Source organism: Somniosus microcephalus, chromosome 16, assembly GCF_052327205.1.
Source record: "Somniosus microcephalus isolate GS21.2 chromosome 16, FLI_Smic_1.0, whole genome shotgun sequence".
NCBI lineage: Eukaryota > Metazoa > Chordata > Chondrichthyes > Squaliformes > Somniosidae > Somniosus > Somniosus microcephalus.
The window spans coordinates 70,321,473-70,335,000 of record NC_141002.1 but is presented as its reverse complement, the minus strand read 5'-3'; the positions used below and the strand labels follow the sequence as shown (position 1 = coordinate 70,335,000).

General features: G+C 39.4%; 1 protein-coding gene across 3 annotated transcripts in view; it reads right to left on the bottom strand.

Annotated features, from left to right (window-relative positions):
• Positions 1-345: 345 nt before the first annotated feature.
• ing3 (inhibitor of growth family, member 3) overlaps positions 346-13,528 on the bottom strand; it is a 28,512-nt gene continuing 15,329 nt past the window's right edge. For all 3 annotated transcript variants that reach the window (XM_086009206.1, XM_086009208.1, XM_086009207.1), the window contains 7 exons: positions 12,446-12,517; positions 11,802-11,918; positions 5,692-5,855; positions 4,788-4,975; positions 2,234-2,420; positions 1,285-1,323; positions 346-1,087 (listed from right to left, as the gene is read on the bottom strand). In XM_086009206.1, the coding sequence (XP_085865332.1) occupies positions 971-1,087; positions 1,285-1,323; positions 2,234-2,420; positions 4,788-4,975; positions 5,692-5,855; positions 11,802-11,918; positions 12,446-12,517 (884 nt within the window). In that variant the 3' untranslated portion in view covers positions 346-970. The remainder of the gene's footprint in view (positions 1,088-1,284; positions 1,324-2,233; positions 2,421-4,787; positions 4,976-5,691; positions 5,856-11,801; positions 11,919-12,445; positions 12,518-13,528) is intronic.

Below are 13,528 nucleotides of genomic sequence, written 5' to 3'. Positions count from 1 at the left end.
TAGCCTTAACGTATTTAAGCTGATTATTGGAACTTCCAATAGTATATTTGGGAAAGGAGAAAAGGAAAGGAGAGAAAGAGAGGAAAGGAGAAAAAAGGAAAGAAAGGCTTGCATTTATATAGCGCCTTTCAGGAACTCAGACCGTCCTAAAGCGCTTTACAGTCAATGAAGTACTTTTCAAGTGTAGTCACTGTTGTAATGTATGTGCAGGCTGCATTTTCCATCTGCACTGTTTTCTTACAATGCACTAAAGGTGCATGAAATGGTTTGTTCATGTAAACAGTTTTGTTATTCTGTAACTGTAACCCAATCTCAGTTCCAGACATTAAGAAAATGAAATCACACTTCACCGATCATGATTTTTTACTGGTTAAACACTAATGTCATATCTAATACAAGTGAAAAAAACATGTATTTTCCACATACACAAGTCATAATGTTTTTCAATCGGTTTAGTATCAAAGACATTCTGATAATTTTAGTTTTATATCCTTTATATCAAACGTGCTGCACCAAACATTGAACACTAATGGCACAAACTGGCATTCATATGATAGAAATGTTTGTTCCTGTATCAGGACACTACCATTTGCCAACTCTACAAGATTTTATTGCCCATATTGCATTTTACTTCAGCCAGCTGAACTTTTAAGTTTCACAGAAGTAATAATTAAACACAAAAGTAAAGCATCTTTAAACAAATATTGACTATATATTTGGAATTTTTTTGCTTCAGTTAGATTATTTATTAGAGAATATTTTGAATAAAGATTGATAATTAATCATCTGGTGTTTTACACAAAAAAATCAATGCAAAATCCAAGTTTCATCAATAAGCCTTACATTCTCAAATACAAGTGTACTGCAAAAATGTCACTTATTGCAGCCATTTGTTGCTCTCATTCATTGTTATATTTAAAGTTTGCATGTTTGGACAAAGCACCAGTCAAACTGACTCTGCCTTTGAGGTTCACTTGTGGCGACTGCCACGCCTCTTCATTGCTGCTGTGCATTGCGGACAGTACCATTTTCCTTTTGGAGCTTCTGTTAGTCCAACACATCCATAATGGAACCACTCAATGGGGCACTTTGAAAGAAAATTAATTGTTGTTAGAAAAGGTTATAACCCAGCTTCATTTTACCCTGTTTTGATAGGGAATACATTTATGCACTGAATGTGCATCATTCATTCACCATGAATAGATTCCTCTTTCATTTATTTCCTATTGTAGTTTACAACCAAATGTAATAGTTCAAAACCATTAGGTAATGTAAAATACTTACATCTTGATTATCACATCCTACCATTTCACCATAGGACACCTGAAAAGAGAAGGAAAAAAATACAAATACATTTTCAGGTATATTTTCCAAACTGAGTTATTAGTGGGCTATTCAACTATTGGGACCATCAACCCAAGCCTGACTGTGCCTTATCAGGGAGCCACACCAATCAGTCTAGATTTTTGAATTGGTGTTATTTTAACACCAGCTTTATCCTGGTTAAAATAAATGATTTAACTTCTTTGCTACTGCATTTCTGGTCATTTAAAAACATTCTCGTCGATGATTAGAGCATTGTCACAATGTTTTGTGCCTCACCAAGAAATACATTTCTGATTAGATAACTCATCTACCAGGTGCCCAGCACCTTTTACAACAGTCAGTCACTTCATTGAGCTTCCACTATATTTTGATCCTACAAGTGATTGGGGGTGGGGAAGGGGAGGAATGAAGGACAAATCAAGAGCTTGAATGAAGTTGAGATTAAGATTCAATTTTGGGTCTCCACATCCATTAGTACACTAATGCATGATGGCAGTATCAGATCTGATTTATTCAACAAAATTAAACATATTTCTAGAGGTCTGTAATGGGCCCCAGATATGCTCAAATAATGGTTCTCATCCATGTGTCCAGATATTGTATATTATCTATATTAAAAAGGACACACAACCAGCCTTTTTTCCATTCTCAGTATCTGCTACAATTTAGAAACTATTACAAGTTTATTTGCTTTCAAAGTATACACTTCTGTGGATAATGTAAATTCACAATCTTTGGAAACTGCATTGAAGTCTAAAGCTAAATTACTAGCATAAAAGTTCTAGCATAACTGTACCCACCCTCTGACAATGTGTGTCTATTGCTTTTAAACGTACAAACATAACAGAACATAACGTATATTTGTGTCTATTTGTTCACAACTTTGTTCTATTTATTCCAAACTCACCTGATTGCAGATACAATAACGAGGCTCATTAGGATCATATGTCCAATCCACTTGGCTATTGGAATCCGACTCTGGTAAAGCTGGGGTCTGCTGAGGAATCTCTTGGGCTACTACAGATGATGAAGAAGAGGATGATGACGATGAAGATGATGATGAGGACTGGTGATTTGATGACTTGTTGCTGTTTCTGAGAAAAATGAATGGATATATAAAAGTTATAGACTGGCAGTCAGACTACAGATTATAGATATTTATATAGTTCACATTTTATCAATAGGTTAGCAATATAAAAAATAAAATCATCTTAGATAGACTGCTAACTAGACAGCAGAGCACAATCAAACCAAAGTTGGTATTGGTGACCACTGGTATACCAGCATTTAAGTATCCAACCTTCGGTGATATAGCACAGCTGTGTGATCCTGAGCAGAGTGCATATTACTCCTGTATACAGCATAGGAGTTAGCTAGAAGTGTAACCTCAAACATGCATAGGCAATTTTTTTTAAAAAGACATATTAACCTATATTTTAATGTTTTATTAATATTGTATTGACCAAAAGTAAGCTCAATGCAATCTTGTCCCTTCTAAGGCCAAAATCATTCAGTGCTATACCCTGTACAGGCAGTTGGGTTTCTCAAGTATTGCAAGCTTTTTTGATTCTGCAATGGCGATTCAATATTTTATCCCAAAATTGTTATTATGATGGACTAATATTCCCACAAACATTGTATTCTGGATTACCTACCTACATTTGTCACATGGACTAGTTGTTCATTTATATTTTTGTGGGGGAAAAGTACCACAGGCATTGGCAGCTTGCCCAAATAATATTAACGAGGCTCAAGGCCCAATTTAAAGCTGGCCTTAGGCCTCCCAATTTGGTTGCACACTCCGTGCATGGCACCCATTTCAGGCCTGACAACAGGCCTAAAATAATTTCACCCCGTCTACTCTAATTTCAGTTCCTTGCATCTTTTTATGTTTTTCCTTTTTAAATACTTATCCAATTCCCTTCTTACAGAATCAATGAAAGGATGAACAGTCTATTTTCTAAATAATATTAGGAAGATCAGAAAAAATATCCCTGCCAACACCAACAGAAATTATACTGTTCAATGCATACTATCCCATACAATGCATACTATCCCATACAATGCATACTATCCCATACATTAAAGTCATGGTAGGTCTTTCCCAGAAAACACCTCAACTTACAATAAACAACACTTCTGCTGTGTAAGCCACCCTTGCTCTTTCGTCTTTTCCCTCCGCTATTTAGGTAACAAAATACCAGAAACAAGAAACTCCAAACAGAATTGACAAGTAATAGAGTCCTAAAAATAATATAGTCCACACTTGAATAAAATCATTTTACACTAAGAAAGCAAGAAACAAGCAAAAACCTGAGAAAACTGAAGTCATAATTGACAAGTAAAAGTTTAAAGAAAGAATGTTTTGATGGATGGTCTACAAATATGGGCAAGTGATAAAATATCAATTTTAAATTTCTTATCTTTAAATATTTATAAATTATATCAAACACAAATGCAGTTTGTATCTTACTTTGTGTAGGAGCTGCAAATGTGTGAGCTGTACTAATACAGGATTTCAATGTAATCCTGCGATATTAGATCAGGACATTTATCATCATGGGCATTTCAAATTCAGAGAGAATAAGTACTTTAACCTTCTTTTTCTCCAATAGGAAATTGGCAAAAAAAGTTCAATTCAAGAGGTACACCTGATCCAATCCTAAAACTCCAATGAACCAAATCAAATTCCATTCCTTCCCAACATACAGGATTTTTAATCAGTACAAAATAGTTATATTGGAGTGGCAACAAACCATTTAAGTCGCTAGTTATAACTTTTAATATGATTTGGTGACTTTTTTTAATAACAGGGACCAGACAGGTACTACTAACCAGAGGCGACATGAGGAAAAACTTTTTTTTTTTTTTTTTTTTTATAAACGCAGCGAGTGGTTAGGATCTGGAATGCACTGCCTGAAAGGGTGATGGAGGCAGACTCAATCGTGGCTTTCAAAAGGGAATTGGAGAAGTACCTGAAGGAAAAAAAATTGCAGGTCTATGGGGAAAGAGCGGGGGAGTGAGACTAGCTGAAGTGCTCTTGCAGAGAGCCGGCACAGGCTCGACGGGCCGAATGGCCTCCTTCTGTGCTGTAACCATTCTATGATTATATTAATGAATTTTCATTAATTGCAGCTTAGTACAAAACAGTTTCTGATACTACAGTTAAATATAAATATAATCTAAAACTGGAATCTGGGCCCGACGTGACAACAAAGTGAAGTAGAACTGGCAGTGTAAATACAGACTATAGAGTTGTAATAGACATTATTAAAACGAACAAAACCTTTAGGGACGGATGTTATATTTGGCCATTAGGAGATTTGTTTTGGCACACAGTTGACACAGGCTGTTTTTGTTAGCCTTTATTTTATAATATATTCTAAACCTTGTTAAATAAAAACAGTAACCACATAAAAAGCAAAATAAACTGAACTCCCTAATATTAAAAAAACACTTACTTGTTTTTTCGACCACTGCGTGAATCTGTGGCTGACGTAGATAATGTCTGTGTCAGTGTAGAGGCTAGCGTTGAGGAATATCCTGTTGATTCTCTTGAGATAGAGAATTCTCGTGCAAGCTGAAAGTCATTGTTTTTGAATGCTTCATAAGTGGCCTTTATAGTAGATGTCCTCCTCCCTTCCTTCATCTTATACAACAAAAACAAAAGTAAAATCTTTGCATTTCAGAATTGTAAAGTAAGCGCATCACAAATATTTACTGCTTAAAAAAGAGACATCCTTTCTACTTACTAATATTTGTAGCAAACAGTTCTTTAAAATATTTGGGAGATTATGGCACAATAATGAATAAATCATATTTGCAATACAGTACCTGGACACGAAGATGCTACACTGGGATTGTGGGATACACAATAAACGAAAGCACAAGACCACAGCTAATATTGATGTCCTCAATTCAATAATAAAAGGTGTACACTTCTACAGTAAAATTTATTAGAGACATTTGATGCGATTCATTTTAACTAATCATTTACCATTTAACCCTATTTATGGACAAATCATCAAGCAGGTTCGATGAGACTGCATTCCTATAGCTATTTCTAACATTTGAGCTTTATTACTGTACATAATGTACGAGCTGAAAACCTTTGAAACTTCCAGCTGATTAAGAAATAAAACTCATGACCAATTATTTCTTAGCTCTCTTGATGTAGATATATTAATAGTGTTAACACCTAGCAGTCAGAATTATAGAAGCATTCAATTAGCACCATTTGCCCGATATAGGAGGCTGTCCGGGATAAACAGGTACGATGTAAGTGGTGGGGACTGTATTAACATATGTTACCAAATATGTTCACATTTCTACCAAAATAAAACCTTTGAGAACAATTTAAATTACCTGTGCTGTTGCTTGAACAGCCTGGGCTGCTGCCATCGTAATAGCTACAGCTCCTGGTCCTGCTCCTGGAGATAACGAGGTTAGATTATATGAGCTGAGAGGCTGTGATGAATTAATATTGTAGACACTGTTAGAAGTTGATGTTAAATTACTGTTACGGCACCCTGAAAAGAACAAAAAAAATACAATCAGGAAAAAGTGGGAACACATTCCATCAACTGCAAAAGTAACCATATATGATGTATCACACCATCAGATAACCCAGTTTCACTGTGCTTTTTAATAATTCTTCCGATGAACAGACTGACTGTGGCACTTTGCACCCCTTAAGAGAATGTGAAATAGAGAATGAATCAGCTTTGGTTCAAATGTTGAAAAACATTAGAAGCACGATACCATGGGCTGGATTTTCATTGAGGAGGCGGGACTACAACTTTCGGGGTTGTAGTCCCGCCTCCATCGAGTTGTAGCCAACCCACGCAATTTTGACTTGATTGACCTTGTTGAGCCCGCCCAGCGGGCTCAGCAGGCCAATTAAGGGCCACCCGGCGACAGGTGACATCACAGATTGATATTTAATCTGTCGAGACCTTTTGACAGATGAAGTATCAGCGTTTCACAGCTGTTTGAAGCTGTCAAACACTGACAATCTGTACTCCAAGTTAATTCCTTCCTCTCAGGATGATTTAGAGATCTCTCCGGAACAGAAAGCTGAATGCTTCAATTTTTGACAGATCGCGGCCATTCTGCTTTCTGTGCCGGTGAGATGAGGGACTCCCGAGACCTGAAGGAAGGAAGGCTGAAAAGGTAAGTAAAATTTCTTTAAACACTTTACACACACCAAACACACTTACCTCTGCACTCATGCACCCATCTCGACCCCTCCAGCCCGACTCGCTAACTTGGCGTGGTTTAGCGCAGTCGGGAATCCCACATTTCAGGGATAAAAATAGGGATTAGGCTAAAAACTGCCTGTTAACTACCTGTTAACAGGCAGTTAATTGGCACTAATCCCCTTCCTGCCTCGGGGAGGCGGGTCCCAGTGCGGATCGGGTACCCGCCTCCTTTGAAACTGGCATGGAGGCGGGCTGGGGGCAGGATGGGTTCGTGCCCCCCGATTTTGGGATTTTAACCCCCCACACACCTCCAATCCCGCCTCCACGGCCCTCTGAAAATCCTGCCCCATGTGTTTTGGCTTCGGGGGGGGGGGGGGGGGGGGCGGCGGTGAAAGGGGAGAACAATATTGGTACCACAGCGATGTATATACATCATCAGTCTGTACTGGTTCTAGCATTTTCTGAAGTGCACAACTGATGAGTGATTAGTTTTATTTTCTTTCTGCACTACTGTACTAAAAAGACTAGGGAGCCCTTAAAGTTGTAGTTTGAAAGTTATTAAATACAAAAAGAGTAACGCCATAAGAAAATGACAATAACTCTGATCGAAATGTGATTAGAAAGAAAAGAAATTAGACACTGGGACAAAGTTACCAAAACTGCCAAAAATAAATCCGTTGTTGCATTTTAAGACACCTTTTCCTTCCAATTTTCAACTTTTTTTAGTATTGAGCATGATGGAATGTTTTGATCTTGTTTTTTTTAAACTCGGTGGAAAACCCTAGACTACATTAAATAAACTGCGTGTGATTGTGGCCCTTTTTAAAAAATAAAAAGAGTGCAACAGTTCAACCATTTCTCCCATTTAAAAAGTGGTTTTACACAATTTCTTCACCATACCCCATTTATCTGGAACGTCCTGCTATGTGGAGCAGCAGGTTCCAGTCAGAAGATCAACACCATCAATATGTATCTACAATTTAATCACCTACAATACTACCAATAGGGAATTCAGGAGAAACCAGAGTGCTAAGAATGTGGAATGCGCTACCACAAGGAGTAGTTGAGGCAAATAGCGTAGATGCATTTAAGGGGAAGCTAGATAAACACATGAGGGAGAAAATAATAGCAGGTTCTGCCGATAGGGTTAGACGAAGAGGGCTGGGAGGAGGCTCGTGTGGAGCATAAACACCGGCATAGACCAGTTAGGCCGAATGGCCTGTTTCTGTGCTGTAGACTTGGTGTAACTCAATGTAACTGTATCTTAATTTGCATGGAAAGAAAGGAATTATGAACTTTATTTTAACATTGTTGACTTTGAATTGAATGGTTTTCTTTACATTCTTCTTAAAATAATTTACAGGACATTATTGTGCTCAATAGCTCTGTATTCCAAAAGCACAAAAATGTTTAAAAGAATTTTTGCTTTTTTCACAAATTTAGAAATTTCAGTCCAAAGACTACATATATACAGAATATAATTTACTTCATGTTGGACATCCATCAGGGTACTGAACACATTTATTGCATAAGAAATTCTCAACCATTTTGGATTAGCAACCATTTTGACATTGAGTCACACACATGGTGGCATATGCAGAAGTGATTTATCATTTAATATTCTACTAGGCTAGTCTCCATAAGTGGTATGACATAATAAACTTGGGCAGCAATGTATGGAATGATATCTCTCAGAGGACTTTGGAATCCACTTATTCTTATGGTACTCACTGATCACATACCAGCACAGCTCTCCATACAGCCATTTAATCCAAGAGCAATACCAGTACTGGATTATTTTACTTAACAAGTCCATTCACCCACTGATTGACTGAGAAAATAAACACAATGCAACCTTCCCCAATGCAGACACACAGTTTCATCTAATTGGACTGCTGTGACATGGCGAAACCAATAAAGACCAAAAATGTTTCAAATACTGTATAGTGCGGAGCTTTAAATAACCTCATGCAGGTTGATTCATAATAGGTAGCTCCATTTTGAGTTGGGCATATTTTCAAGAAATCAGAAAAATCTCCAAATTTTGTAACAAAACATGCTCTGAATATCTTAACATCCAGCTATAATTTATTATAAATCAGTAAAGTAAAAGAATTTGCATTTATGTAGCACATTTCACAATCTCAGAATGTCCCAAGCCGTTTTACAGCCAATTAATTATTATTGAAGTGTAATCACTGTTGTAATGTAGAAAATGCAACAGCCAACTTGTGTGCAGCAAGGTCCCACAAACAGCAATGAAATAAATGACCAGATCATCTGTTTTTTTTAAGGTGTTTGTTGAGGGATAAATGTTGGCCAGGATACCAGGAGAACTCCCCATCTCTTCTTCGAATGGTGCTGTGGGATCTTCCACATCCACCTGAGAGAGCAGAGTCTCAGGTTAACGTCTCATCCAAAAGATGGCACCTCCGATAGTGCAACAACCCATTCGTACTACACTGAAGTACCAGTCTAGATTATGTGAGCATAAGAATTAGGAGCAGGAGTAGGCCACACGGCCCCTCGAGCCTACTCCGCCATTCAATAAGATCATGGCTGATCATCGACCTCAACTCCATTTTCCTGCACTATCCCCATTTCCCTCGATTCCCCTAGAGTCCAAAAATCTATCTCAGCTTGGAATATACTCAACGACGGAGCATCCACAGCTCTTTGGTGCAGAGAATTCCAAAGATTCACAACACTCTGAGTGAAGAAATTCCTCATCTCAGTCTTAAAAGGCCGACCCCTTATCCTGAGACTATGACCCCTAGTTTTAGACTCTCCAGCCAGGGGAAACAATCTCTCAGCATCTATCCTGTTAAACCCCCTCAGAATCTTATTTGTTTCAATGAGATCACCTCTCATTCTTCGAAACTCCAGAGAGTACAGGCTCAATCTCTCCTCATAGGACAACCCTCTCATCACAGGAATCAATCTAGTGAACCTTTGTTGCACCACCTCTAAGGCAAGTATCTTTCCTTAGATAAGGAGACCAAAACTGTGATCAAGTCTCTGGAGTGGGGCTTGAACCCATGACCTTCTGACTCGGAGGCAAGAGTGGTACAACTAAAGCAAGGTATGCGAATCATGACATTCCATTTCAAAACATATTGAAAAGTCCTACGTCAACTTCTCTCTCTGGTAAAACACATTATAAAGGTGCCCACATTTACCTGCAATACCTGTTACAACTGTAGTTGGTTCTGCAACAATTGTTTCCCTGCTTACTTTTCCAGTCATGTAATGCTTGTGTGAGAAAATAGTTACTATTTTATAATAAAAAAAAAGTATAGTTGTAGGCTCTGGCCACTGGGTGGTGGTGTGGAACAAATGTCTGATCTGTTCCTTTATGCTGGATCATCATGTTATTTTTCTGGTTTCAGGTAAATTAACTTCCACATAAGTTATTTTTCAACAATTAAATTAAACTTTCAATTAAAAAAAAAATTCTGCTTTATCTGTCTGGACAACTTCGTCAACCCATTCCGGCATTGTATAAACAGACTTTTGTACTCCCAAAATTAAGTGGTGCTGTTGCTTTTCTAAGCTTCATCAGCCAGGTCCATTCTTCTAGGTGGTACTGCAGGAAAGTTTTATTAATACATTTATTTCTTCATCAGGCAGGCCACAGTGTTCCTCTTCATTCCACCTGCTTTCTGCTATAGCTGTCCCGGGTGTTCATGACAGCATCCTGCCACCATCACCAAGGCCAGAACTTTCTCAAGGAAGGCTGATTGCCTCAGAAGCCCCCCCGTCCCCAGTCGGGAAACCTGGGAGGCCGAGTTTGCGCAGACCCTGCCAACTTTAACGGCAGGGCCTGATTTAAGTGTGAGGCCTCGGATTCCCGCCCGCAGCCAGCCAGATTGAGAGGCTGGCTGGCTGCGGGCAGATAGGCCCGAGATGTAAGGGGTTGGTCTGGGAGAGGGATCGTGGGGTCAGCATGGTCGGGGATCATTGGGGGGAGGGGCCGGCATGGTCGTAAATCGGGGTGGGGGGGAGGGGATTGGCATGGGCTAGGTCGGGGGTGGGGGTGCGAGTCCGCCGGGGATCGGGACTGCAGGGAGTCGAGAGGGGGAGGATCAAGGCCGGCCACTGGAGGATTGTGGCTGGCCTCGGCATCATCAGTGGGGTGGTGGGGAGGCCTCATGGTGGGGATTGAAGGCCTCCCCACCACCGATCGCAAGGGGTAGGTAGAGACCCTGGATCCAGGAGGTAGGTATAAAGCCACTTAGTCCTGGATGCAGCAGTTCCCACCTCAGTTTAACGAATTGTGTGAAACCCATCCACAGGTAGTCAAGTTCAAAATGGAGGGGGAAAAAAAAAGAGGCAGCCAGCCTCATTACAATATTTAAATTAAGATACTGCCCGTTGGGAGTGGGTTGGTTGCCCGCCCCAGCCAAAACCAGTAGTGGGTGGGATCAGGTTGGGAATCCCAATTTTAACAATTTAACTGCCCCCATGCTCCAAACCCACCCATTTTTTAGGGGAAAATTCCGGCCCAAGTTTCTTGAATCTTCCTGCCGCTCCTCCTAAGCCCCATCAGGCCTTTCCCACTTTCTTGACACCACCGGGCTTCTCAAGACTTCCCACTACTCAGGACTTCCTGCCACTTCCTCTGGATTGCCAGAATTTTCCTGCCTGCTTCTCAGTGCTGTAAAGCTCCAATGGCCTTCCCACAGTTGTTTCCCCCCCCCCCCCAACCCCCATCCTGAACTGGGAAGCAGGCACTTTAGTTTTCAAAGTGCTGATTGGACTTTTAATTTATTCTCTAACTACAGTTATCTTTTGCTCAACCACTTATAACGAAAGGGTGCGAGAAGGTTAAGTGCCAGATGAGGAAGGGATGGCAAAAGAGTGGGAGAGCGGAAGGGAAAAGTGGAAATGGAGAAAGAGGGGGAGGAGTCAAAATTGGGAATGGGAAGCAACAGATGCCATGCAACTCACTCCTTTTCTATTTCTTTAGGTGAAAGCTAAAGAGACAGAGAGAAGAACCATGAAAATGAACGAGACAGGCAAGAGAGAGGCCCTATGCTCCAACTTACCATGGAGATCCAGAATTGTCTAATATTAATTTGTGCTTGTACTGTCCACTCTGTGCTCTGATACACATAGTCAAACAATGACACTGCTCCCAGACAATAAAACAATTCTCTTTTCATCAGCCACTTATAATGAATCATCATCATCTAGAATAGTAAAAGTGATATAATTTTATTTGGTTACTCTAAAATGATGCTATTGTTTTAGCCGGTAGAGAATCAAAATTACCTGGCGTATTTTCTTTTGAAGCATCTGATGTAAGTGTAGATAAAAGAGCTTCTGATTTGAATTTCTTCTCTGGAATATGGTCTGTAGCATGGTGGGTGGATGGGTTATATTTCCGTTCTGCAAAAATATTTTAAAAAAAATCAAATATACAGATCAGCAGCATTTACCAACATTTTCATTTAACCAATAACAGCGCATTCTGTTTGAAATGGATCAAAAACAAAAATCTCTGAAGCAGCTGAGTAGAAATACAAGACAACAGTGCAATGGTAGCGACGATGGTGCTATAGTGAGTTTTAAAATATTAATGCAAGAAGTGAACATAAGCTGCAAGGTGCCATTTAATCTTGGTGACTTTTTCCACCATTGTGTGTGTGTATATTTCGTATTTTTTTAATTCATATTTTTCGAAGTTAATGAAGATGACATGTTAACTGCTGGGGAATGGAGCACTTTACCACCCGAGCCACCCAGTGTCTGCACTGAACACTCCCAGATCAGGGACAAGCTGCTTGGTTTAAGTGCTTGATCAAAACATTAATAACCATATAATAATTGTATTTATAGTCTTATAATGTGTACAAGGAACATGAAGTGAATCAGCCCAATAAAGCTGCTTGTAAAGGGCACTACTCAGCACTTACTTTCTAATGGAGTGTGAGAGTGAGCATGGTGGTTATTAACTGGCTGAGGTGGATTGTCCAACTCCAAAGACCCTGAAAGAAAAAAAAGGGAAAAACAACCAATTAAATGATTTCTTAACTATAGAGACCTGATAATGGATGCTAGGATTCTACCCACTCAGCTCCAGATAACCCTGCAAGCAAATGCCATACAGGTTATGTGGTCCTAGCTGCATAAGCGGCAAGACATTTACCAGTATTCTGTGCTGGTAACTGTCATAGTTTTACCCAGCTAATTTTATTAGTACCCCCCAATACACTTGGGGGTCCCTAAAATTTGACTCTTGCCAACGTGTAGGGCAACTGTATAGGCAGATAATGTAAGTTTCATATTAGGCAAATGAAAATTCTACTGGTATTGATTTTTCAGTAATTTGGTTTTAATTAAGTGTGGTGTTGCTTTCCAAATGTCAGGCTTCCGATTGACCAAAAAGGTCAGTTAGAAATGCTATATATACCTTGTAAAGGTGCACTATCCCTTATCCGAAACCCTTGGGGCCAGATGTTTGTCGGAATTTTTCGGATTTCAGAACGGATAATAATGCTTATAAATGGACAAGAGTCAGCCGTCGGGTTTACCCTACAACTACACCATTAGTGATGGATGCAAACCTGGCTAGGTAACCAGATTACTGTAAAGAAATAGTTAACAGCAATGTTTCCTCAAAGTTGCACACGGCCACGCAGTAATCTGCAAACTCCCGTGCAAGCTGCTCAAGCTTTTACACTGGAAATACCGAGACATGCTCCACGAAAAAACTTTCGGTTTTCAGAGCTTTTCGATTTTCGGAATTGCGGATAAGGGATAGTTGACCTGTACTGGAATTACAATCATGGCCTCTTCTGTTCAAATTTCCCTAACAATGAAAAGAATCTATGTTTATCTTGTCTATTCCCTTTATCACTGAACGGCCTCGATCAAATTCCCCCTAATTTTTGCAATTTAAGAGAATACGATCCTCATTGCTGTAGCTTTTCCTCATAAATCAGACCTCTTGTCCCTGCTATGATCCTGATAAATCTGCATTTACATAAATTACATAG